General features: G+C 39.6%; 1 protein-coding gene across 4 annotated transcripts; it reads left to right on the top strand.

The window, feature by feature from the left end:
- PSEN1 (presenilin 1) lies at positions 1 to 26,258 on the top strand. 4 transcript variants are annotated; one of them, XM_053384255.1, is made up of 13 exons: positions 1 to 105; positions 4,497 to 4,627; positions 8,061 to 8,099; positions 10,547 to 10,806; positions 11,487 to 11,579; positions 11,924 to 12,065; positions 13,434 to 13,501; positions 14,505 to 14,725; positions 17,278 to 17,376; positions 18,548 to 18,634; positions 19,176 to 19,352; positions 21,980 to 22,098; positions 22,725 to 26,258. In XM_053384255.1, the coding sequence occupies exons 2-13, from the start codon at positions 4,544 to 4,546 to the stop codon at positions 22,878 to 22,880; spliced, it is 1,545 nt and encodes a 514-aa protein (XP_053240230.1). In that variant the 5' UTR covers positions 1 to 105; positions 4,497 to 4,543; the 3' UTR covers positions 22,881 to 26,258. The 4 variants fall into 4 exon arrangements, with proteins under 4 accessions (XP_053240230.1, XP_053240239.1, XP_053240249.1 ...); XM_053384264.1 differs by lacking the exon at positions 8,061 to 8,099; XM_053384274.1 differs by lacking the exon at positions 11,487 to 11,579.
- Positions 26,259 to 27,222: the final 964 nt, after the last annotated feature.

The following is a 27,222-nucleotide window of genomic DNA, read 5'->3' as shown; positions in this document are numbered from 1 at the left end:
GCGCCGTGCGTGTCGCGGGAGGAGGGGGTGGGAGGGAGGGGGTTGTGCTGTGAATTCGGGCCGGGAAGAAAACAAACCGGTGGGACCGGCTCCGAGGGGGGACAGGTAAGGAGAGGTGGGCCCGGGGCGGGGAGCTGCGAAGAGCGCGACGAGAAAAGCAGGCCCGTGAGGGGGAAAGGAAGCGGGGCTCCTCTTTCGGGGGGATGGGGGCCCTTCCCCTTCCTCTCGTCACGTCCCCCCTCCTCTCGCCCCTTCCTCACACGAGCGTTTCCGAGGGGAGTCATGGGACTCCGGGGCCAGCCTTCCTTCACGCCTCCGTGGCCCTCTTTGTCTCAGATCAGAAAGGGTGCCCCTCCCCACACGAAACCTCCTCCTGGCTTCAGACACTTTAAACAATACGGGCTGGAATCCCACCTCCCCGCCTTCCCTTCGTGGGTGAAAATGCCCCGGAAAGAGGGCGGGTCTCCTCCAGCCACTCCCGCGGACCTCCAGTCCGTGTCGGAAGTGTGTTGAAATCTGAATTAAAGTGCACTCCTAGGCGTGTCTACTTATTAGTAAGCCTCGTTAAGTTTGTTGTTGTTCAGTCGTGTCCGACTCTTCGTGACCCCAGAGCACGCCAGGCACTCCTGTCTTCCACTGCCTCCTGCAGTTTGGTCAAATTCATATTAGTAGCCATCTCGTCCTCTGTCGTCCTCTTCTCCTTGTGCCCTCAATCTTTCCCAGCATCAGGGTCTTTTCCAAGGAGTCTTCTCTTCTTGTGAGGTGGCCAAAGTATTGGAGCCTCAGCTTCACGATCTGTCCTTCCAGTGAGCACTCAGGGCTGATTTCCTTCAGAATGGATAGGTTTAATGGGATTTATTTATTTTCGTAGGATCGCGCGACCTTAAGTGATTTTGAGCCTACAGCATAGCCAAAATGGACTTGGTATGCTAGCAGTGGCTTTAGAAGCTCTGAGTGGGATTCTAAGTTTTACTCGGAGAGTAGACTACTGGAATTGATGGGATTACTTGCGTTCATTAATTTCACTGAGCCTACTCTGAGTAAAGCTTACGTTGATTTTTACCCTCTGTGTCTTTTGTAGTTGTACAGAATGCGGAAACTTGGAGCTTATGTCATCATGGGGATGTGGTAATGGGGAAATCTTATGTCTGTTGAAAGTTCTCTTCTGAGTGTTTTTTTAAAAATGGTGCTTTTTCCTTTGGCACAGTGTTCTGATAGTACTGGACTGCTGTTTGTGTCCAGTTGTTTTCTGACTTATTTCAGAATAAAGACTAAGTGCTCCTTTTGAAGTATGTTAGCCAGTTCTTTTTCGCTTTCCACCAGAGGTCTTGAAGCCTCTAAACTGGTGCTTATCAATGAGATACAGAAATATGTGGCGATGCACATATTTCTGATTGGCTGTACTGATGAAATTTGGTCTTAGGTCTGCTTTGCTAACCCACCCCTCTTTATTGAGTTTTGAGGAGATTATCTGATAGGAGAGGGTTGTAGATCACTTAGATGGTATAAGACTTTTTTAAAAAAAAAGTCTAACCATATTAAAAATTGAAAAAAGTAAGTGTAAATCATTTGTATAGTCCGGATAGTAGAAAGTTGGACTTTCCCTTATTTCTTTGCATATTTATCATATGTAAAGTAGGGTTCTAATTGGCATTGACAATGGAAATATGGAACCCAGCAGTGTAACTGGGGTATATTCCAAGCCAAGTAAGTAATATTCTAAGCACTCTTGGAAACAAATGAAAATGAGGTAATGCACAGGTTTCCTTTTTAGTGCTTTTGAATTGGCCACAGCTCCTTCTAATTGCTATTACTATCACATTTCAAAAAAGTTGGCAGGACTATCATAATCTGTCTAGACTGTTCATGAATTGATTGGTTGCTAAGCAATGGATTACGTTTTCCTGTCATTTTGTTTCAGTGGTTTCCAATCAAATAATGTCTGTTAAGAGAACACTTCACAGGAACCTTGGTTAGTTCCAACCATGATTAATGTCACTGCTAATATTATAATTTGTTGTCACTTGAAGCTAGTTTGAAATCCTCTGTTAAGGAGGGCACTAGTCATTGCTATCTGTAGCAGCTAAGCACAACTAGGTCCAGCAAGACAAATTTGTGTTCTAGAAAGGAGAAAGAATTCAGTCCTGTGGTCCACTCCTGACTGCTTAACTGTGATTAATTTCCAAAAATTATAGTGCTCCCTTCATTGTACAAATAATCTCAGGGTGAGTCACAATAATAGTAGAGCATCCACAACATAAAATTGATAATAGAATATTGCTAATATGCAGATTAGCATCTAAAAGAAATACAGCAACCCTTAATGATACAACAGAAAACTACTACTACTACTACTTCTTTGGCGATCACTCATAGCCGAGTAAGATTGTATTCCATGAACACAGTTTTAACAGTGAGTCCATAAGTGACTGTGAATGCCAATTCTGGATCCACACATCCTTCCACAGTGGGGACATAGATTTCCATACTGGAGTTGATCAGATAACAAGGTTGTGTCTGTACTGGCTTTGTGTTGTAAAGCATCTCTGTGCTGAAAATAAGTATCCAGAGAAATGTTCCTGTTTAAGAACAGATCATCTCTACCTGAAATAATAAAGCATTAATATATTTTTAATCCTATTTACAACCTGTCATGCACTTTCTTCCTGTTTTTAAACCAGCTTCATTTCTCAGTTCCCTCCAATCATTCTAGTTTGTTTCCTTTAAAATTTAATTCTCATTCATTGTGCCATGCATGCAGTAACTTCTAAAATCCACTTGGTCCACATGTGAGATATTTCTTAATAATTAATATGTGCATCCCTTGTAGTTAGAGGCTTTTTCTAGGTTGCTTCCACATAGTTTATGAAAGTTCAGTGGAAATACTACAGAAGAGAGTACCAACACTTCTTTCAAAGAATCAGTCTGAGTAAAGTATATCATTTATTTCATTAACAAATGTGAAGAAAATTATGGACTCTGTGTTTTTATAAGCATTTGCAACATCCTTCCTTTATAATATTCTCCACCTCCCACATTCACTCCTCCATGCTATCGATTTTTATCAAAATAATAATTGGCAATGCTAACTGCAAGAATACCAAACCAGAAAAAAGTTAACTGTCTACTAATAGATGGTGCTCATTTATTACTACATATGGTGTTCAAATATCTGACTTTCCCCATTATTGCATTCCTTCACTGATAAATGGCTGTGGAGAAATAAGTATGGAGTCTTATTTAGCTCTCTTAGTAAAATATAATAACAGTATACTACTACTCAAACATTGCTTCCTTAGACTTGATGAATAGAATGCAAACTCAAATAAACAACAGTAGATGCTATGACTATATATTTTAATTTTTCTCTGTGATTGTTTAATGCTGTCCTACTGGACAGTTAATAATCTTCCATGTGTGTATGTCTCATAGAATAAAGTCAGAACAGAGTGAACACTGAAATCTTAAGCAGTTTTCGGTGAAGGTGAAAGCAATGATCAACTGTCTGAGCCTATGCAATTATTTATTCTAGACATTCTTCAGGTGGAGCTTGGCCAAACGTGTCAGTAGAAGAAGGATTACTATTATACACATCAGCTAGCCTACCAATCTTGCCACCAGGGTGGAAAGTATCGAAACCATCATTCTTGATTGCATCCCCAAAGCCTTGTTGGAGCATCTGTTCAAGATGATAATGAAGTGTTTCTGCCAGTGAACTCTGTAGCTATCTTTTATTTTAAATCTCAGAGCAGGCACGTTATTGAAACAGTATTTTTCAGTGTACAGTCATACCTCGGGTTGAATATGCTTCATGTTGAGCGCGTTTGAGTTGCGCTCCGCGGCAACCAGGAAGTAACGGAGCGCATTACTTCCGGGTTTCACCGCATGCGCAGGCACTCAAAATTACGTCATGCGCAGAAGCGGCGAAAAGCGACGTGCGCATGCGCAGACATGCCGACGCTAGTTATGTTTGCTTCTGGATGCGAACGGGGCTCTGGAACGGATCCCGTTCGCATCCCGAGGTACCACTGTATAGAATAAATAAGTCTAAAGGGTTGAAAATTTCCCTTGTCTCTGTTGGTTATATTATCCTACCTTTTAATGTGGCCAGCTGTGGTTAGCACTGTCCCTGCTCGATGTCAAAATTAACCATAGGGAGTGACAAGCAACCATTTTCAACCCAACGGTTAGAAACTGGTTTGTGTTAACTATTGTTAGCTTTTTAACATCAGTGCAGATATACGAACCACAATTATCTCCAAAATGGGAGGGAGGGCCCACCCAGGACAGGAAGAACAAATGACTCCATGGTGTACAACAGATCACCTAACAATGGTATGGAAATAGTTAGATGGTCAGGCAGCAGTGTACTTGCGTTCAATTACTTTCCCCTTCACTCTTGTCTTGAAAGCCAACAGCTTAAAGCAGGAACATCATTTCAGTTTAGGGTAAGATAACAAAGGATTTCAGACTCTCTCTTTTTAAAAAAATTACAGTTGCAGTATCTCAAGAAGAAGGAGCATTTGTGGAGTACCAAGTTCCAATGGCAGAACTATCTGCACACTTATCACAAGTCCAGCGTGGGCAGCTGAGAGAGAACTTGCCTGACAACCATCAGACCAATACTGTACGTAAGGACTGTTTTTTTCACATGCCAGATTATAAACTGCATATGGTAGCTGTGTTACAAAATGCTGAAAGATTGTGTAAAGCCTCTTGTGTTTGTTAAATGGGTCTTGTAATCTTGAATGTCATGAAGAAAGCAACATTTAGCAGGTGTAGTGAAGTGGTGAGAGCAGGCATAGGCAAACTCGGCCCTCCAGATGTTTTGGGACTACAACTCCTATCATCCCTAGCTAACAGGACCAGTGGTCAGGGGTGATGGGAATTGTAGTCCCAAAACATCTGGAGGGCCGAGTTTGCCTGTGCCTGGGTTAGAGTATTGGACTAGGAGTGAGAAGACCAGGTTCAAATCCATGCTTGGCCATAAACTAATTGTGTGATCTTTGTCCAGTCACTATCACTAAGCCTAACCTACCATTATAAAGTGGTTTTGTAGATTAAAAAGTGTGCTGTCTTCAGCCCTTGGAAGAAAGACAGGATACCAATGTAAATAATAATAAAAATAATATAAATGCATTTAAGGGGAGAAATTCCTGTTTCATTCCTTGCTAAATCTTTCACACCACATGCATATTATACTACTTTAGAAAGCAGTGACCAGTAAACTCTTTAACTTTGATTTATTAAGTTATCAGATTGTATACACTGGTACCTTGGTTCTAAAACTTAATCTGTTCCGGGAGTCCATTCGACTCCCGAAACCGTTCGAAAACCAAGGTGTGGCTTCTGATTGGCTGCAGGAGCTTCCTGCGCTCAAGTGGAAGCCGAATCGTATATTTGGTTTCTGAAAAGCATTCACAAACCGGAACACTTACTTCCGGGTTTGCGGCGTTCGGGAGCCAATTTGTTCGGCAACTAAGCCGTTCGGGAACCAAGGTTCCACCGTACTCCTTAGTTTTTATAGACAGTACAGATTTATTTATTTATTTGCTGTGTGAACATTAGGATTTATTTGTTTATGTTTTATTAAAATATTTACAATCTGCCATTTGTCTGTACTGATATCAGGGTGGAGCACAGAACAAAAAGTAAAAACAGCCACTTAAATAATAAAATAAACAGTACTGTTAAAATATACCATCAAGCAAAAAGGGTAGCTAAAAACAACAGAGCAGGAAGTAGGTTAAACAGTTATCGACTTAAAATGTCTGGGAAAAGAAATAACTCTTAACCTGGTGCCAACACGAGGATAGCATTGGTGCTGATTGTAAGGAAAGGGTGTTCCACAGGCAGGGCGCCACTACAGAGGAGGCTCTGTTCCTTCTTTTTCTTCTCTTAATACACATAATGCTAATTTAATATTGCAACTGATGTTTCACACTTTAAGAAATTGGCACTGCATACTGTGTTGTGGCATCTGCTTGAACTTTTGTACTTGTAGTATCCTCTGTATTTGTGACTCTTCCAGTCTCACTTGCCTGATAAAGAACCACAATCTGGGCTCAAAAGCGGATGACTGATGAAGTAACTCTGGAAAACTTCTTGCTTTAAACCCTTGTCACATTGTGAGGGCAATGTAGCCTGCAAAGTGGGTTATCTTTTAAATAAAATAAACGAAAAAGGCCTTATTCAATCAAAGTTTCTGAAGATCTGAATTCACTAGAAAGCTGCATGATCTAGTTCATATTCAGAATTACTGGCCTTGTTCACCTGTCACAGTAAACCATAGTTAATGGTTTATGGTCAACATATCAGTACTGGATGTTTTGCTCTTACCCACTTTTGCTACATAGGTAGAAACAAGCCATAGTATCTGACTTAGCCTTATGTCCAAATTAGTGTGGGCCCTGGGCCATTTTCTCCAAACCATACCCTCCAGCTCATCAGCTGATGTCACTTGTCACTTAACTCCCTGCTCATCACCTTATGAGTTAATGTTAAAACCTGCTCAGTTTGGCAGAATTTCATGCAAACCCCTTTCTGATTTATTGATTCAGGAAGGGATATGCTTTGGAATCCAATGCTAAAATGTGGGATGGGGGCTTTGTATGATGCTGCCTTGCAAGATGCTTTGAAGTCTTGACTTTGGGACTTTCTACCTTGTTAAATTTATGGCAGTTCAAATCATATGCAATTGCAGACAGCTTGGGCCTGTTTTGGAGCCCCACAAGCTCTCAAGGAAGCCAAGAGAGGATTTTACATCTTAAGACACAAGAGCATCATCTCTTCTGGTCATTTAGCTTACTCATTCAAAGCTTCAGCTGTTTCATCAGGTCACTGCTAAATTCTGGACCTTGTCTCTGTGTCCGGATCCTCAGTGAAATTTTAGAACTCATAAGGCTTCGTGGGCAATTTGATCATTAGCTTTACCAATAATGTTGCAATACATTATGCAGGAAAAGTCACGTCTTTTATTGTTTTAACTGTGTTCTACTATATTCATTCAGAATGGGGCTTTTACAGAAATACCATAGCATGTGCTGAACAATGAGGGGCCAAACAGAAACTGACATTTGTGAAGAATTTGTAAGACATTTTGAACCAGTATTATTTCAGTATCATTTACAAAATCTTAAACAGCTTGTGCCATAAAAGTGAAAATTTCAGTATTTTTTATTAAAATAAATGCATAGGTATGGTTCCTATTCTGAGTGGCCAGTCCAGATGATGTTATACACAGGATCAGCATGCAGGAACAGCATCATTTAAAAAATATTATTGCTCCCTAATTTCCTTTCAAAGATTGCAGACACTTGTAATACCTTACCAGTTCATTGCTTTTCAACATGAGTTCCAGTGCTTTGAACATCTTTTTGAAACCTTAGTGCCAAGCAGACCTCCCAAAAGTTTCCATACTGAATGTGAAGGTTTCTCAGCATTAGTTCACCCAACTCCTGATACAAGTTTTTCAAGTTTACCTGAAAATCTCTTGCATCTTAAGAGATAGTAAACACATTCATTTGTACTGAATGACCCAGAATCTGTGTTTCAAATACTGCCATTTTCACATGCTACTTGATAACCATTTATGGTAAGAGCCGTAGTTGGAAAAAGGTTTCCCCTCTAAAAGGTTCACTTACTGCACTGACTCCTTGCAGAAACCAAGGCTCATCCTACATAGAATCCTCAGTAATTGAAGAGTCAGTGGAAGTCCAAAATTTGGCAAAATTTTCAAACCCTACACACCATCATATCTCTTTCCTGGAGCTGCCTTCTGCATTTCCAGTTGGGTGAAAAGGCACTGACATAGTTCAGGAAGTTCACACGTCCCAGTTCTGCACCTTTGGGACTATTGCTTGGGTTTGATATTTAACTCTTTTTTTTGATAGTTGCCAAGGCTGCTGTTTATCTTTGGTATTACTCATTCACCTTGAAGATATACAGTCATTCTTGCCCATACACCAGAAGCACAAGGGTCTGGTTCAAACCTCTTTCAAGGCTTTGCTTCCATAATGGCTGATGAAACTGAGGAATCTGTTCCTTTGCTTCCACTGCAGGTGGCACCTCTGACCTGTGATCTGTTTAATGCTAATCAGGTAGGGATTTGTGTTTTGTCTGTACTGGAACAAAGTGCAACAAATATGACACAATCCCCAGTGTCATAAAATGCATCTTTGCTCAGATATGCCTGCAGGTTTCACTGTTGTGCATTACTTTATCTTCTGTTCTGAATTGCAACCCTCAGCACAGTTCTTACTTGGAGTAAGAACCATGTCATAATGTCTTTCTTCCGTCTTTGTGTACTTGTGGCCAAAACCCATCATGCCACCCTTCAGAAAAACTGATACAAAAACTATTTAGTTCATACAGCCTGTGAAAATTAACTCCCTGTAGGAAGCAGTCATCAATATTCACTTGCAAGTGTCTTTGAATTGTACTTCATACTGCACTTTTTTTTCCCTTCCAAAGTAAGGGCCAAAGATGTTTCTTTGAATCCATCAACAGTTATTTTCAGTTTCTTTAAATAAAAATGTGATGCACTTGATTCTCACCAGGAGAGGAAATTTAGGATCATGGGTGTGGTTGTGATGTGTATTCCTTTGATCTGTATTCTTTTATTACGCTATAATGTTGCGGCTTTTGGGAGATATTTTTTCCTCTCTAAATTGAAATTATTTCATATGGTGTATTACGTTTGAATGCTACAACAGCATACAAGCTAATGTTTTATGTTTTTATGCCACCGCTGCCAACCTCCACAATCTCATAAGCATAGGTATTACTGCTCTTGTACCTGCTCCTGTCTTGTGGTAATGCTGTACTTGTTTATTTCCAACACCCTTTCATAATTGGCCTGTGTTCCCTTTGCAATTAAAAAGCAAAAGTGTTGGAATGGATACAGTTGCACTTACGGGAACAAAGGATAAGTCCTATTTTGTTACTGCTGTTGAGGACATAGATTTTACCTTGGACCCTCTAGCACAGCATTGGAGTTTATTATTTATTCAGAAAATTGGTTGCTACACTGACACCATACCTAATGCAAGTACACCAAAGGAAGGAAATGAAAATCTTGGAAATTTTTGAAGTCTTCTTGCTTATACCTGCTTCCTGTTTTCCTACTTCCTCTGTTCCCACCTTGCTCTAAAGTATTACCTTTCCTAGACCAGAAGGTGCAGCACTTTTGCATACTGTTCAGCCAAAAGGGAGGCGCTTCTCAATGTCATTTTTGGCAACATTGAAAAGCACACTCATCTCCCAGTTTAATTTATTTTATATTTTGTAATTGTATCAAAAAGGCTGGAGGAAATCTTTGTCTCAGGGTCATGGCAACATTTCAGTTCGGAATGATATCAGCCTCTAGCCAAAATTGATATTGTATCTTCATGATGTCATCCTGTTCATTACATCATCCCTGATTTGCTGTCACTGTATGACTAATTGAGGGGGGGGAATCAGTGCTGTGAGGAAAGAAAGAAAATGGTACAGCAGACTTGGTAAATGGTACAGCAGAGTGCAAACATTGGCATAAAGAAGGGGGTGGGGAAACATTCCTGCATATATTTTTTAGGAAATACTTTGGGACTCGAATCCAAATGCATTACGTTCTATCCAAAAACCAAATCAGAAGACTATCTGACACAGCCATATTATTTCAAAGCCTCAACTTTATGCCATGAAGCTCTTCTTAAGGGAAAGGTGCTGTGGCAGAAGGAGAGGCTGCTACTTACTAAATGCCCTAGTGGAAGGAAAAGATGTGTATCAGTAAAAAGCACATGAATCCTAATGTGCTTGTGCGTTCCTTGTTAAAATACTGAATGTAAATTGCAGGTTTTAAAACGTTTTTATATCTCTTCAGGTTGTAAAGAAGCTTCAGATAGAAAAGTGATGGGAAAATGTTGGGGAACGAGGAGACTAATAGGTTGAAATTTACCAAAGCTCTTTCCCCCAAGAGCTGATTCATTTTTTATTTTTGGCACATTAGTAAATAGCAATATCAAGTAAGAATATTGTAGACAAAATTATTGAGGTAAATTAACTTTGGCATTTGTCACATATGTAGAAATGGTACACTAATTAACTGAATACAGGTAACTGATATCTGTCTAATTAGCATAATTACCCCTGAGGATTGTAACACTAACTGACCTGCCTAACATGCTTTCTTTCTGCTTCATCTACAAGTGCACATTTACCATTTATCACTTCTTTTTCTTACAGTGTGACTGTTATCATTAATTGCCCTTGTATATTAGATGCTCTGCTGGTCTTTAGATCCTTTCAGCTGAATCTTTCCTTTATTTCACATGTTGCCCTTTAGGAATATAATTTTATTATCCCTATAACCGGCAACTTCATGGGGCTTCTGGCGATGTCCTGTCTGGGCACAGGCGGGACCCACGCCCACTTAGCTTCAGCAGTGCTGCAGCATCAAATGCTGCCAGACTACTCACTGAGCTCTGCCCTTTACAATTACAACATGGAATATACATGTTGCATGCAGGTGCTTATGGATCTGGGATTTTTAAAATTACGTTTGTAGAATGACAACGTTGAAAGACGGCGTAATGAAAGCAGCGATCGAAGATGCAACGATAATCCCGGTTCAGCCTCTAACGGGCAGCCACAGCACAGCACTCGGCAAGTGGTGGAACAAGATGACGACGACGATGATGAAGAGCTGACGCTGAAATACGGGGCAAAGCATGTGATTATGCTGTTTGCACCAGTCACGCTTTGTATGGTGGTAGTTGTTGCAACCATCAAGTCTGTCAGCTTTTATACGCGGAAGGATGGACAGCTGTATGTATTATTATTTTTCTTTTTTGCTCTGATGTCCTCTGATATCTACCCCTTTCTGTGTTCTGCCATTACACCAGTCTTTCACAGTCATACAGTGAGCAAACAGGAAGCAGGAGACAAATGTTCCCTTGGCTGTGCTTTCTTTGGGGGGGGGGACCCTTCCTCTAGCTGCTTTTCTCCCAGCCGTGCTCTGAGACTAGAAATGAGCTCTACCAGGAGAAAAGCAACTGGGGGGGGGGAGGCAGTTTTGGAGGGGAAGGATTAAGCTGCTTCTTCCTCCCACTTCTCTTCTTTAGATCATTCTGGACCCAGGTCCCACTTTAAATGACCCATATTATAATACTGTACACTGTTACATCTAGTTATACCTTCAGTGACATTCTGTGAACCAAAGGATAACTTGAGGTTTCTCATTTTATAATGACATGCAACATTGCTCCTATTGTTGCATTCCCATGTAAAGTCAAGTTGCACCTAGTACTTTATAGATAAATAACCCAAGTTTTTATTCTATATGCTCAAGTCCTCAGTCTTAAGGGGTTTTTTTTAGCATGGTAATCTTTTATTAACCTCACTACAAAAAGTATGCTTTCTGACTACAACGTATTTCCTGTGTCTGCCTTTGGTTTTGTTAACAAGTGAATGAAATATTAAATTGTAATTCATTCCATATCCACTAGATGGTGTGGGCATACAGGCATTACAGTGGAACCTTGGTTCTCGAACGACTTAGTTGACGAACAAATCAGCTCCCGAATGCCAAAATCCCGGAAGTAAGTGTTCCGGTTTTCGAATGTTTTTCAGAAGCCAAACATCTGATGCGGCTGTTGGCTATTTTTCCCGGGGCGCCAGCGCCAATTGGAAGGCATGCCTTGGTTTTCGAACGTTTCGGGAGTGGAACTGACTTCCAGAACAGATTAAGTTCGAGAACCAAGGTTCTACTGTATTTAGAAGAATTATGGCTCAGAGTATGTACTGTATGTGCTAATGCTTGCTTATTTGTCAAACTCTCCTTAGGGTTGGTCTCTTGCGCTTAGTCAAAAACTTACCACAGTTTAAGAACGCATTCATATTGCACAAACTTCACCTTTTACTTTTTATCTGTATTCTATTGCAGCATCTACACCCCATTCACGGAAGATACAGAAACAGTCGGACAAAGGGCTCTGAATTCTATTCTCAATGCTGCCATTATGATTAGCGTCATCATTGTCATGACCATACTCCTGGTTGTGCTTTATAAGTACAGGTGCTATAAGGTGAGCTCAGGTTTACTCTTACTGTATTGAGGCTATTATTGAAGCCTTCAGCATGTCTGTCTCATTGTTTCTAATAGCATACCTGGAATATTTTCAGGATACAAAGAGCCAAAATAGTTGCTAAAACAGTGCCTAAGCTAAAGATCAACTGTGATAGAGCAGCACAGGATGATAATAATAAAGATAGCCGTTTTTTCGATATTTCACTATAGATAAGGATAGCTATGAATATCTAAATTGGCAACTAATGTGTATTTTTGACTTTAATTTAGTGGGCCTGTTTTCAGGGAAAGAATAAATATTGAATTAAATTAAAGCACCCTTTAAAAGCTGGGAATAATATGGAAATGTGCAAAAAAAACAACAACCCCACCCCAACCTATTAGAGAATGGTTTTGTTGCATGCACTCCAATCTCTGATCGGTAAGAGACTCCAGGGGGTCCCAGTGCTTACCCAGGCTTTAGTTTTCTTGGAATGAAGGTCAATGGGGACTGTGGTGTCTTTGGGATATATTGCTTTATTTATACATATATATTGCATGAGAATAAGATGGAAGGGCTCAGAGCATTAACAGTCTAGGTTGGAGGGGGAGGGTCACCAAAGTCATAGTTCTGGATTCAGCACACAAAGCAGGTCAAGCTGCTGTGTCTCTCCAGCTTCCTCCTCTAGCTTCAGACCAGACGTAAGACAAAGAGCTCACTCTTTACTGATGTTTTCCTTGATCTTGTACTCCTAGGATGATGTAATGTTCAGCCAGGGGGCAAAGGCCCACACATTTGTCTCTATAGCAGTATGGTCACTCTTGCCTTGTGTAGCTGAAGGGTGCTTCCAAGCCCAGCTAATCTTACAGAGAGACTGGCTTGACCGGTTCAGTGGTTCCCTCTGCTAGATTCCAACCTAACAGATACATCATCACAGACTTGGAAGGGACCCACAGGCATCATCCAAACCACCTGCCCAATCCTGTAACAGGTTATTTGGACCTCTTGTAGTCTTTATTTGTCCATAATGCTGGTTCTCCCTCCCTTTGTCATGGACTGCATGTACTTATGAAATGAACACATTTTACTGTGGAATATATATATGTACTCTACTCTGTCAAGTATAACCATCTCCCTATGGCACGTTAAGCCAAACCTTGGCTTAGTTGCCACACACACTCAGCGAAAAAACCCCAGAAGGAGCCAATCACCTGTGACGTGAACCAGGTTCTTGTCTTATTGACCAACAAACGACAGTTTTCTTTTTTATTAGTAGTTTAGGTGTATGTAAAAAGAAAAAAAAAATTCCAGAAAAACGGGCTTCAGTTTTCATTATTATATTCCTTGTGTATAGTAAAATTATACTGTTGTTTTTTGTGTTTTCAGGTGATCCATGGGTGGCTCATCGTTTCTTCACTCTTCTTGCTTTTCTTTTTCTCATTCATTTACTTAGGGTAAGTTTACAAGCATTTTGACCTTTAGAAATGTTAGTAAGTAAGAGGATTAGCAAATTTTTGTTGGGTGGTAAAGTCTATACCCCTTGTAAAAAGTAAATATTGAAGTACGTCTGGAGTAAAGAATACCACGGGTGCAGCACTGCAAAGCTTTGTGTATTTTTCCTTGGACATTCCTCTCAGCGAGGAACTAAGGATTCTTAATTCACTAAGTCTTGTAGTCTGAGCTGTAGAAGAGTGTGCTTCTCAATCAAGACTAAAATAGAGATATTCAACCTTGGGTCCCTAGATATGTTGCAAGTCACATTATCTTAGACCATGGGTAGTCAAACTAAGGCCCGGGGGCTGGATCCGGCCCAATCGCCTTCTAAATCTGGCCCGCGGACGGCCCAGGAGTCAGCATGTTTTTATATGAGTAGAATGTGTGCTTTTATTTAAAATGCACCTCTGGGTTATTTGTGGGGCATAGGAATTCGTTCATTCCCCCCCCCCAAAAAAATATAGTCTGGCCTGCCACAATGTCTGAGGGACAGTGGACCGGCCCCCTGCTGAAAAAGTTTGCTGACCCATGTCCTAGACCATAGGCTAAGCTGGCTGGGCTTGGTAGGAACTAGGAACATTTGGAGACTCAGAATTGAATAACTCTTCTCTGGAACACGAGTGAATGGTGTTTAGTTATAGCGTAGAACACTTACATGTCTCACTGTTGTGATTACTTTTCCAGTTACGGAGATTAGAAGGAGGTAAAAGGCAATAAAACAATGTGATGCACAAGCGAGCCTAAAAGCATGACACCACATTTGAAATGAAACTTGAATCCTGTGTTTCTTCTAAATGAATTCCCCACCCCTAAGCTTTAAATCTAGGCTAGGAAATGAAGAAGAAACTTTGAGCTTGCTGCACAAAATGCAAACATAATTTGCAGGGTTGACGGTTGCTGTTTCTTCTCCACCATTCTTTGCGTAACAAGTTTTTCTCTTAATCTTGTGTGTGTGTCCAATAGGGAGGTTTTTAAGACTTACAACGTTGCCATGGACTACTTTACCCTAGCGCTCATGATCTGGAACTTTGGAGTGGTGGGAATGATCTGCATTCACTGGAAAGGCCCTCTCCGGCTCCAGCAAGCCTATCTCATTATGATAAGTGCTCTAATGGCCCTGGTATTTATCAAATACCTCCCTGAATGGACTGCCTGGCTCATCTTGGCAGTGATTTCAGTGTACGGTAAGATCCTTCAAACACATCTTTTACTAGGAACAACATTGACTTACTCTGCTTTTTTCCACTTTTATATTTAATGCCTAGAAAACTAGAATCAAGAACCAGACCCTTTTACTTGTGTCCTTTTGAAGTCTAAGAAATCATACTGTGAGTCTGTAGAATACTTTGATTATTCTTCCGTGTGTGGACTATTCCATCACAAGAACAATTTATTTTCAAAGCATTTATTTTCCCCAATCCTTTGCCCTCGAGGCAGCCTGTTTCTGGTGAAATGAAATAGGTGATGCTAATGGGAGAGAGATATCATTCTCAATACCTAAACTCAGAAGACCTCTGAAAAAGAGGGAACTAGAACTTTTCCATATTTTGCTGCTTGATAGCAGCCAGTCCTAAGAAGAATCTCTTAACAAAAAATCTCATAACAAAAAAAATTGTTATGGAAAATATCTAGTAACAACAACTCTTCGTAGTTTGCAGTTAATAAATTAATACCATCTTATCTTTTATGACATACTTCCTCCTTGGTGATGCTGGACTAGGTTTACCTTTGGCCTGATCCAGCATGACTTTTCTTAAGTTAAGTTGCTCTCATTCTAAAAAGAAAGAAAAGGGGGAAAGAGCAGATTTGCGCAAGCCATGTGACAAGTTTCTTCCCAAGCTTGATCTGAGGTGAGAATTGTGATGTCTTTGCAGCACTGAACAGTAGAGAACACAAAGAGCAGCCAAATTCCCCAACGACTAAAACATAAATTACTGTAGGAAAGTGTTCATTTATCACTTTAGTTAAGCGTTTAGAACAAAATCTACTTTTAAGTATAACAAACATGTCATTTTTTTTTATTTGCACTCTTGTTTCCCCCCAAGACAGCAAGGTATGATGTAAAGGGAAGGATTCCTCAGGTTTTGCCATTCATAATTTTTGAATACTTACATCAGGTTTTGGCTAATGCTAAACACCTCTAGTTTTTGAGCCAGATCACATTTAAATGTAAGCTTTACCTTTTTCAAGTGGGAACAGGAGCTTGGCAGCCTTTTGAGATATACACACAGTGTAAAACAGGTTTGTGAATGTCACATGCTTTCTCCTCAAATTGTATTTGTTCAGGAAATCCAAATGACCTTTATAAAGCATTCTTGTTCTTCTGCATAAGATGTACAGAAACAAAGGTTGCACATAAACACAGATGTTCCGTGTCACAAGATTATGCAGATTTGACAGTACCATCATATAACACTCTGTCATCATTCAGATTCTGCACTCAAAATTTGTTTGTTATGCATAAAGGCAATTTATATAACTGTTATTAACATCTATGCTGAATATGAAAAGAATTGCCAGGTCACGTGGAAATACACATTTGCATCTGCGTAAGACTGTAAGTGAGGATGTTTCGTTCAGGAAGAGTGGATGTTTTTCACACTATTGAATTTCAGGCACATCTGGTGTGTGTGTGTGTGTGTGTGTGTGTGTGTGTGCTGCTAAACAAAGTGATGGCATTTAATTTGGTAAAGAGTGTCTAAGTGTCTTAAAATTACATAGTTCTAGAGATAGCCATGTAATGTTCAATTTTAAAAAGAACCTGGAGAATAGGCTGTGTCATGTACATGTTGTAAAAGTAGTTTTATTCTTTGATATGTGAGCTAAAACTATTGAATGCCCAGGTGCTAACATGTTTTTGAAGCCTGCCAGAAGCAGCCACATAGGGTGGAGCAGGAATAGATTTAAGCCCCAGAGGCCACATTGAAATGGAGGACAGCCATCATTTGCTAAGTCTGCCTTGCCTCACTAGTTAAGTCAAATAAAGATGCCTGAACTTTTTGGTATCCATGGAGGGAACTTAGAAATGATCAGACTGGAAAGCTCATAAACAGATACATTACTCTGGTTGCTGCATATATATTTTTTCAAATAAGACTTTATCTTCACAATTGTGAGACCTGTGAAGATTTGGTTACTGTAATATTTTGTCCACAATGTGGAGAGATACACAGGCAGTATCCCAGCACATAACCTGAAATTTTCTGTAAGACTTCTTCCTGCAGGAGCACTGAACTGCTTACTAAGCTTTTTACCTGATCTTTGGCATCTGAGGCACAGTTTTTACTATTATTTATTAAATTTGTATATCGCCCTTCATCCGAAGATCACAAAGCAGTTCCCAACATAAAAATACAAAAGGAGAACACAAAATATATAATAAAACAAACCAATTATACCCCCCCAACAAACACCCCAAAAAAACCAAAATGTCGTAGAATGTAAATCAGCCCAAGGCCTGGTTATAGAGAAACGTTTTTGCCTGGTACCTAAAGATATATAATGAAGATGCCATGCAAACCTCCCGGGGGAGAGCATTCCACTCTCTTTATGTAAATTATTTTTATTGATTTTAGTATGGTATTTTTATACTGTTGCAATCCACTCTGGTGTCTTACGGTGACTGCTGAGGTGTAAGCAATCTCCACTTTTAAGAAACTGTATTGCTAAAGTTTAGTTTTTTTTCTGGACAGGAGTTTTTTCTGTGGGGGTTGACCCCAGTGTTGGTGTCTTTCAGATCTGGTTGCTGTATTGTGTCCTAAAGGACCTCTTCGTATGCTAGTTGAAACTGCTCAAGAAAGAAATGAGACTTTGTTCCCAGCACTCATTTACTCATGTAAGTATACAGAGTTGAGTTTTATATTCTGCAGCCTACTCCCAAACTATGGATATTAAAAATCCATCTGATTTTCTGCTGAAGTTGTGTGACGCTAGATGTGCAGCTGTGTTGTCGCGTTTTCATTTCTTTGGGACTCAGATCTGCTGTTGGCTCAAGAGCTTGGAACGTGTGCTGCGTAGGATGTCCCAAGATGAAAAGAACATTATGTTCTACCTTAATTAAAAATGGAAAGAGAGAAAAAGGATTTGGCCTGGTCAAAACACCTCTAATTGTTTTTAGCAGTATTAACTTACTGCATTTATATCTTTCTTCAGTGGATCCAAGGCTGGCCCTGTTTACAAGCATTTATAAAGATACAACTGAAAAATACAAAGTTCATCTTAGAAATTTGGGAGATCTCTGCCCATTGATTTGTATGTAACTTTCAAGGATCCCTTTCAAGGATTCCAATATTCAACATTGAAAGTAGAACATTGTTACACCCTGCAATTTCATGCAGATAGCGGTACAAATGATTTTATGGTTACGAAACTATACAAATAAAACACACGTGCCTGTCTATTTGGATTAAGTCAATCTGATTTCTTTATACTAATCCGAATGATTCTACCACGGGTGTCTACTATGCATTTGTACTGGCAAATTTCTTTTTTAAAAAAATAAATAAATAGCCTAATCATACTTCTATTTGATTTTGACATTTTGTTTCCAATTAAGATTGCATTAGAGTTTTATGCAATAGAGAGGGGTTTTTTTTAATCAGCTGGACTTACGACTAGCCTTTCCAGCACTCATTTACTCATGCAAGTGATTTAATGATAGCTGTGCAGTTAACAAACGGAGAAAACAGCCTGGTTACTGTCGTCTTCCATTTTTTGCTATATTTATTTGTTTATTTAAAATAACTTTCATGCTGCCCTTCAGGCTCAGTAGCAGATGAAACATCTTACTGGCTTACAATCTAAACACCAGGTTTGCAACAGGGATGGGGAGGGAAGAAGGGGAAAACAAAACCAGTCACTGATTCCTGAAGTTACAGTGGCATAATGGAACTCTGGAAGAAGAAAAAAACCTTAAAAATATACTTTCCTGTAATTGACATGTAGTTAAAAAATTAAAAAAAAGGTAGCAGCAGTTAATTAAGGATATCTCTGATTTTTTCCAATAGCAACAATGATATGGCTGGTGAACATGGCTGAAGAAGATCCTGAATCTCAAAAGACAGCCACCAAAAACTCCACTTACGATAAACAAGGTGGGTTTTTTCATCTTTGCTTAGTTTAGTTCTTTTCACATTGACTTACCAATCTCCTTACAAGTGACCCTCCTTTGCTAGTAAAAAGTACTTTACTCATCATGTACAAGGATTTTATGAAATTGTATTAAAGAATTTTGCTTTCTGTGATTGGTACAACTATACTGGAATGGTAGTTGGGGTAATGACACATAATGTTAATTCTTCTGGAATCCCATTAACCCCCCCCCATGCTCTTTTCCTTTCGTCTCCATATCTCCTGCAGACATGGAACAAAAATCCTAAATAACATTTACAACAAAGACATAAACATAAAGTACTATTCTGTTAAAGATAGTTTTCACGATGTTTTTAGATGTCCAAAACATTGGATTCCAACCATAAAATTAACCCTACAATGTATTTTATTATAATTATTATTGATTAAATTTGTATATTGCCCTTCATCTGAAGATCACAGAGTGGAAGTTCTGTTACATGAGCAGAGGTTGTTCTGTTCATGGAATGATTTTGTTGGATTCAGCCCATTTTCTCTTTTCAGTTCCAGCAAATCAGAGCCAGAATGCAAGTAGTGAGGCAGATGATGGAGGATTCAATCCGGAATGGGTGCAGGAACAAGTTCGTAGAATAGGGAATCAAGAATCAACCCCTGAAACGCGACAACCTGTTCAGAATCTTCCCAGTAGTTCACCAGCAAGTGATGAAGACCCAGAGGAAAGTAAGTAACATTGCCAGATAAATATATGTCAGCTTAGCAGGCACCTAAAAGAATCTGGGCCATTGCAAAAGGACTAGTTGTTGATATGCTTGTAGACCTTCACAAGGTTTTTGCTTCAGATTACTTGCCCTCAGAAACTTAAAGGGTGTTACTTTTATATAAGCAGGTGCCGTAAGAACCTGCTTCTTTGTCATTCTTTAAATGAAACTGTAAGCTTCAATGAGAGATGAGGTATAGAGCATAAATTGTAATTTCTGCTTTAATTATTCAAGTGCCCTGTTCAGGAGGTAAGGATGAAATGTAAACATTTCAGTCATTACTGGTTCATAATCAAGAGATCAAGGAGACAGTAAAAGTATTTGTAGGTTATTCATCATGTTTTCTGTGCAGTAGTACTGGGGCTGCATTCATCGGAGACTCCTGTAAAGCTTTTTGGTACTGTGCACACAGAACATCGCTTAATTTTTATGCCTTGTTGCAGCATTGTGTCCAGATGTTCATTTACTAATAGAACATGTAGACAGACACATAGTAGGAGTTTGTGCACATCACCAGACTTTTGGGACACCAGCCCACCACTGTGATAATGGATGTATATGATTAAAATAAAGAGAGAGAAAGAGAGAGAGGACAGACAGGCAGACCCTGTTATCCATGCCTGTAAGATACATTGGCCAATATAAATAAATTAAAACTTACTCCACATGCCCAAGCTGCATTCATCTTGTGTTTCTCGTATACCAGCCTCTTGTGCCACATGGCAGACCACTTTTGCAACCGGAGGTACTTTCAAAAGCATTTTGTGATACAATATATATGGGTCTTCTGTTCTGAAGACAGAACCAGTGTGGTGTAGTGGTTAGTGCGTTGGCTTAGGACCTGGAACACCAAGGTTCTAATCCCCACTCTGCCCTGCTGGGTGGCCTTGGGCCAGTCACTCTCTGCCTAACCTACCTTGTGAGGATAGGGATAGGGAGCAAGAGGAACCACGTACACCACCTTGAGTTCCTTGGAGGATACGTGGGATGCATTCAAAAGAAACATTTCCCCCCTAAAATAAGTTCATATTTTGTGTGTTTCAGCTGAGAATTCCAAATCATTGGGGGTGGAGAAATACAATGGCCATAGTACTTCTCCCCACTCATCTGGAATTCCCAGCTGAAAGGGACAAAATAAGAAGTGCAACTGGCAGAATTGTGGCTTTCTATATGTGCTCAAGATTGCCATTGTCACAGATACAGATATAGGCAAGGAGCGTTGGGAAGAATTTAGGTATTTAACCAGGACAAGAGACCTTGCACAGAAATACCACCTGCTATCTGGCAACAGGGATGCTTGAGGATAAGACCAGTGAGGAAAGTCTAGTGAGGACCTGGGTTTGGAAGTGATAGTCAGTGCCACTGTTGTAACTTAAAGACTTGAGAAAACATTAAGGCACTGCTTGAGTTGTATTGAATGGGATGAAAATACAGAGGCCCTCCTGTTTTCTGTTAATTGAATGTTATGATTCCAAAAACCTTGCCAAGCTGCTGATTATCTTAAAAAAATTAAGGTAACTCATATAGAAACCATAAAGATAGGTTGAATTATAAGGATGCATCATAATTAGACACATGTAACTTTATAAAAATCATTATAAGAATTTTGTAGGAGACACGAGGCACTGAAGCAATCTTCCAAGCAAGCAAACTTATCATTTTATGCACAAACTGCAAGCTCCGAGCAAATTATTTGCTTTCTAGGCAGAAAAACTGAAGTTGTCTTTTACCAGAAAGTTGTAATCAAGTAAGATGCATGATGAATGTGCCATAATTTCAGTCAAGGACTTCCCACTTGATGATACCACTTACATGGCAGGGAGATGACTAGGAAACCTGTGGGTGGAAGCACAGAGGTATGTTGGGCAGTATTTGTAATGTCGTGGGAAGGCAGTAATGTAGTACCTGACCACATTGTTAAGCCCACTGCCACTACAATTTCCTGCAGCTTCTTGGAAGCAAGGAGAACACTGAGCTTACTGTGGAGTCAGAGGCTGCAGTCTGCCTCTCTACATCATGGGTGGACGACCTTTGGCCTCCAGATGTTGAATTGCAACGTCCATCATCCCTAGCCATTGGCCATGCTTGCTGAAGCAGATGGGGGATTCATCAATATCTTGAGGGCCAAAGGTCCCCCCCCCCCCCGCCTCTCCAAGTTCTACCCTATGATTCTCGGTCATCTGTTTCCACTCAATCTGAAGCTGTACACTTAATTTGCATATGCTGATGTGGATGTTGTTGAGTGTCCCCCCCCTCCCCAATTTCCGTTCTAGTGATGTGCACTCACTCATCTTCTTGAGAAATTAAGCTTCCAAGAAATAATTTGTGTTTCTGCTTTTTCCAACTCCCTGTTTTGGTTCTTAATTGACTCAGTGGAGTTGAAATCCTGGGACTTCAACCATATTTATTCAGGTCACATCTGTTTGATATGAAATAACAAGCATTCGGCGCATTGCCATAATATCGCCAAGAGAAGGGCAGCAGGAAGAACCAAAATACTTTTAGCTGCTTAAGATGGCCTTGATTTCAGGGTTGAATGACAGGAGTCATTTTGTGCCATTGCTTAGTTCTTCTCCTTTTCCTCGGCAGGGGGAGTTAAGCTTGGCCTAGGGGACTTCATTTTCTACAGTGTCCTGGTCGGCAAAGCCTCGGCAACGGCCAGCGGAGACTGGAACACAACTCTAGCCTGTTTTGTAGCCATTTTAATTGTGAGTATTATATTAAGGTAGCAATGTTAGTGTCTCACTCTAAGTAGCAAAGTGAAGTCATTACTACTGCATCAGGGGATTCTAGAGATCACATTTCAGAGCTCTATTCTGTGGGATTTGTTTGTCTGCCTTGCCGGTCAGGCAGCCTCATTAGCGCTTCTTAAATGTGTGTTACCTCTGTTTTGTCCCCCTCAAAAATCAGTGGATGAATTGTGATAGATTCTGAACCTGGTATGTAGTTTATGTGAAGAATGTGCATACCCAATTCGAATTCTCTGCATGATGCTGAGCCACCAATACCTACCTGCCTGGTGGAAATGAGGCTTTTCAGCTTGCCACTCTGGGCTTTGAGGATCAGTTGAAAGAGCCTCTACTCCCTGCAGATTCCAAGAGCAGGCGGGCTCTGCTGTTTAACTGAGGGAAGCCGAGCTCAGAATCTGCCAACAGATAATACCCGGTGGCCATATCCATGTTGGATTTTCACTCAACAAGATAAAGTGTGTGAATCATCTGTAGAACATTCAGTGCAAATAGTGTTTCTTGGAAGCAGGCAAACATAGCCTGTAGTATTTTGTGTTTGTTCCACTGTCTAATTTGTGTGTACTTTTTTGTCTTTTCCTCCCCAGGGCCTGTGCCTTACCCTCTTGCTGCTTGCCATTTTTAAAAAGGCCTTACCAGCTCTTCCAATCTCTATAACCTTTGGGCTCGTTTTCTATTTTGCCACAGATAACTTGGTGCAACCTTTTATGGACCAGCTTGCGTCCCATCAGTTGTATATCTAGCACACTCAGAGTTGATCACCCATGGACATTTGTAACGACTGTAGCAAATATGGGAGGGAGCAAAAATTTTTCCCTATTTCTTAACTGCCGCTGTGCTGGGCACTACTGGTTTCTTCTCTTCTTTTTTCAAAAAAGGGTCTCTTAATGAAAGGGTTATAGCACATTAAGTCTTCAGCAAACTTGAGTTATACATCTTTGAAAGGACCTTATGTACAAGATACCTATGCTTTCACCAGCAACACTTCTGTTTAGCATAGCGATTCCACCTCCACCCCACTGCTGAAGAGTGCTGAGAATTGTTGTGATGCTAAAGAAAGGGAACTGGTAAATCAAACTGAGATATCTGGACCATTTGAAGTCAGCCTGGCTTCGGAACATCAACTCTTGCATCCCGGCTTCCACTCTGGGTTACCTGGAGAACAGTAACTGGACTTTGGATGAGAAGATTTATATCTTGTCTAAAGAAAAAAAAAATCATGCAAGTCATTCTGTGTGTTTTGTGTTGAATTTAAAAATTCCTAATTATCATTCTGGTACAAAACCCTGTGTGCAAATTTGCACATTTCTAGCATTCTTTGGCACAAAACACACACCTTCTGATTATGCTGCCAAGTGTTCATTGGATTCCATTTACAACAGGTTCGTCATGAGATCAGAGGTGGGGTCCTTGTTTCTGAGACATTTTTAATCCTATATTTCTCCCTGTCCCCCCATAAAAATATGCTGAATATTTAATGTCCTTTCAGCATTATAATGAACATTATAATCTATAGAAGAATGAGAGATGTGAAAAGCTGTAGAAAAGCAATGAAACACACTGCAACCAAAAACATTTATAGTTTTCTTTTCAACAGAGTGGTGAATTTTGGAATTCCATCTTGTTTTCTCAGACTTTTTTTTAGCATTTCTTGGGATCATTTAGTAAAATAGGATGTGTTTATACTGTAAAAGTAAAAAAGAGTAAATATTTATTTTATAAGACTGAGGGCTGACACATAACATTTACCCCCACAGGACTGTTATGTAGCAAACTCTGTGAAAGCATACATGTGAAAAATACTACATCTGAGCTCATCACACATATGGGTTTTTCAGACAAAGTCTATATGCAAAACAAGTTCGTCCTCTGGCCTACCCATTGGATAATTCCAGAAAAATTCTTGTGGTAACCACTTGTAGGGTAATTTAAAAAAACAAACTTGTATTCTCCATTGGGAATCATTCCAGAAGTACTCATATAGAAGTGTTTGTTATGTTAGAAAAAAAAGACCTAAAACCTCCACAAAGACTATATTGGCTATGTTGGCTTTCTTCTTCGATTGCCTCGACTTGAGTGCCCTTGAGAATGTCAGATGCACCAGGCTGCAACCTAGAAAGTAGAACATCTCTACTGAAATGAGATGTACCTACCTACCTAATCCTGTAACACTGAATGGCCCACAATTACCTATTGAATTCAATTTGGATAAACATTAATAATGTGGAAAAACTCACTGTGGCTCTCAGGCTGAGATAAGCCAGAGCAAGCTGTGTAAATAACAGCTTTCTGTTTCCAATATTATTTGAGGAATAGGATCTGAAATGAACTACTGATTGTCAGATGATAAGCTGTTGGTGTTTTGTTTGTATTTGTACATTGTTCCTCACTTGAACGTTTATCGGGGTGGGGGGAGACTCTGTCAGTATGATTCTTTTAGAAGGAGATTGACAAAGTCTGATACTACAGTTGATACCCCAGATCTACATCTTAGCAGAGCAGTGCAGAGATGTCATCTGACATGTGATGTTTATCTGCAGAAAGAAAGAAACTAGTCAGCACCCGCAGAAACCAATAGAAGTCTTTACATGAATTTCAGGATGCCCTGAAAAACTTGCTTAGAATTGACTCGCACTACTAGTTTTTGCACTGTTAAGATCAATTTCACCAAGTTTGTTAGGCCTCAGTGAAATGGGGAACCTATGTCTGTACAGGTTAGGACTATGGTGGAATGGGCTTCTGTGCAAAAATAAATAAATCCCTCCATTTAAAAAGACAACATTCCTCTTTCTGACTTGCTAGTTGTCTAACCTTCAAGTTAGAAAATTCAAGATGGAAAGTGTTTATTAACTAGTGTATCGAATACAGTAAACTTTAAATGAAGTAAACTAAGTGATCTCTTTTGGTCTTGGCTTGCACCTAGGAAGTAAAAGTTGCACAAGAGTCTGAAACAAGATCACTCACTAATTGTATCTTGTAAAATATTAAAAGAATTGACTGCATTGCTGCCAGTTTCTTAATCAGTGGCAGCGACTAACATGGTTTAGGTTTAGTAACCAAAATCAAAACTTGGACACAAGAGACGTGTGTATTTAATATAATATTCATTTGGAAAGTTGTAACCCAGAAGAGGTTGCTAGGTACTAACAGCTTCTCAGGAAGGACTAAGTCATTCAGTAATTTGAATTCACTTGAACACATTAGATTACAGTACCCTTCAAAAGACAAGACAACTGTAGTGTACTGTTTGGTTAGATATGAATATAGTTCCTTATTGAACAGGCCATCAAATTTGACCTTAACACAGAAGTCAGTGTTCTTCAGTGTTCTATTGCGAGCTCTGGTATCTGCAATTCTGCATGGCTCTTTTAAGGGGGATTGCTTGTAAACAGAAGTTTGAAAATTCAAAGCAAGAGTTACAGGAGTACTACTGTGAATGTGGATTTTCTCTGACTTTTCCATATAATGGAATTTATTAATAAATTGACGACAGAAATGGGGGAGGCGTCTGTAGCATACAGTATAGTAGCATTTTAGAACGAGGCGTGTAAGTTCAGGTGCCATTTAGAAATGTTGGGTTAATGCAGTTTATTCAACCTTGATGGTTACCAAACTTTTAAGGGCTGTAGTAAGCTGAAAATAGCTGAATCTTCTTGAAGTACAAAGCACATCCTGGATGTCTTTGACTTGCAAGCTCTTGATATTACAGTTAGAGCAGTTGCTTTATGGTGTAGTAAAAGAAACAAATAATTGGGGTACATTACAGAGGATGATTAGAATGAAGAACATTTAAGGGTTTTTTGGTAAATTGTTTTGGCAGCTATGTGTAAAGGCCATTATCAAGAAATCTACAGTACTTGCATTTGTACAGTGGTGTGATTTTTTTAATCTCACAATATTGGTCTGTCAGTGGGAATACTGGAAATGGGGTAGAGTTGAATTATTTTACACTCTAGCATTTTGTTTTTTGTTTTTTCCAAACACTGGTTTGTATATAACCTGAACTGAATGTGAATAAGTCTTTTTAAAACATGTTTCCAATTAAGATATCATTTTGATAGGTTATTGCAATTTTCCCTGTATTTATCTGATTATTAAAAATAAAGAATGCATGGATCCTATGACTTTTTCATTATTTTTGCCTTACACTTTTAATTCCAGAACAGATGAAAATCTTGAAGGGCACCTTGTCTAGTATTTGTATAGAAAACCCCCAGCTAATATTTTGCACCACCTCTATTACTGTGGTGCACCATTCCAGAGATAGCTGTGTAGCAAGAAATATGCATAACGTTTAAAAATGCGAGTGGCTGAAAGCATATTTGCTTCAATTGGAATTAAGTAAGGTCACCTGATCTGGAAAATCTTTGCCACACTCCAGATTGAGAACTGAGCAAAAATTCAAAACTTGCACGTTGAAGCTCTCTAGGATAAATAAATGATTTGCTAAAGCTAATTGAGATTATTGTGGCAATTTTTATTTCATTTCAGGGAAGCTGCTCAAAAATTTTAGTAGAAAACATTCCTGTCAGTGATGGGCAATTTACAATGGGCAGACTCCAACTAATTTGTGCCATCGGGGCAAGGATTTGCAATGGTGCAACAGGACCTTTCTCCTTCTCATCCCCTCCAGATACTCCTCAGATCTATTCCAGAGGGTTGGGGAAAGGCCTGGAACAAATTTGATGGACAGAGGAGAACATTTATTTGTGCAGTCAGAAATACTTGCAGTGATGGAACATTCATTTAGCAGCCTGTTTAATTCCTCTCAATGATGCCAGATTAGTATTTATATAATATTATATATTATATATATTATATTATATAATATAAATATATAATATAAATATATAATAGCATTTCATATTCAATTTTATTTTACAACAATGTGGCTGTTCCCATGTAGAACAAGAATTCTCCTTATCCCTAGGACTAGAGTAGAGATGTCTGAAAAACCACCAGTCACAGTTGCAAAATCTTGGTAGATGTGGGCAGAGTTTGGTGTCATCGGCTGCCAATTACTGACATTTCCTACTGATACCTAATCCATCTTCAGAAATTTCTAAATCCTTTGCCACAGCATTT

Source organism: Podarcis raffonei, chromosome 1, assembly GCF_027172205.1.
Source record: "Podarcis raffonei isolate rPodRaf1 chromosome 1, rPodRaf1.pri, whole genome shotgun sequence".
NCBI lineage: Eukaryota > Metazoa > Chordata > Lepidosauria > Squamata > Lacertidae > Podarcis > Podarcis raffonei.
The sequence above is the reverse complement of the archived record's forward strand: the minus strand, read 5'-3'. Positions and strand labels throughout refer to the sequence as shown.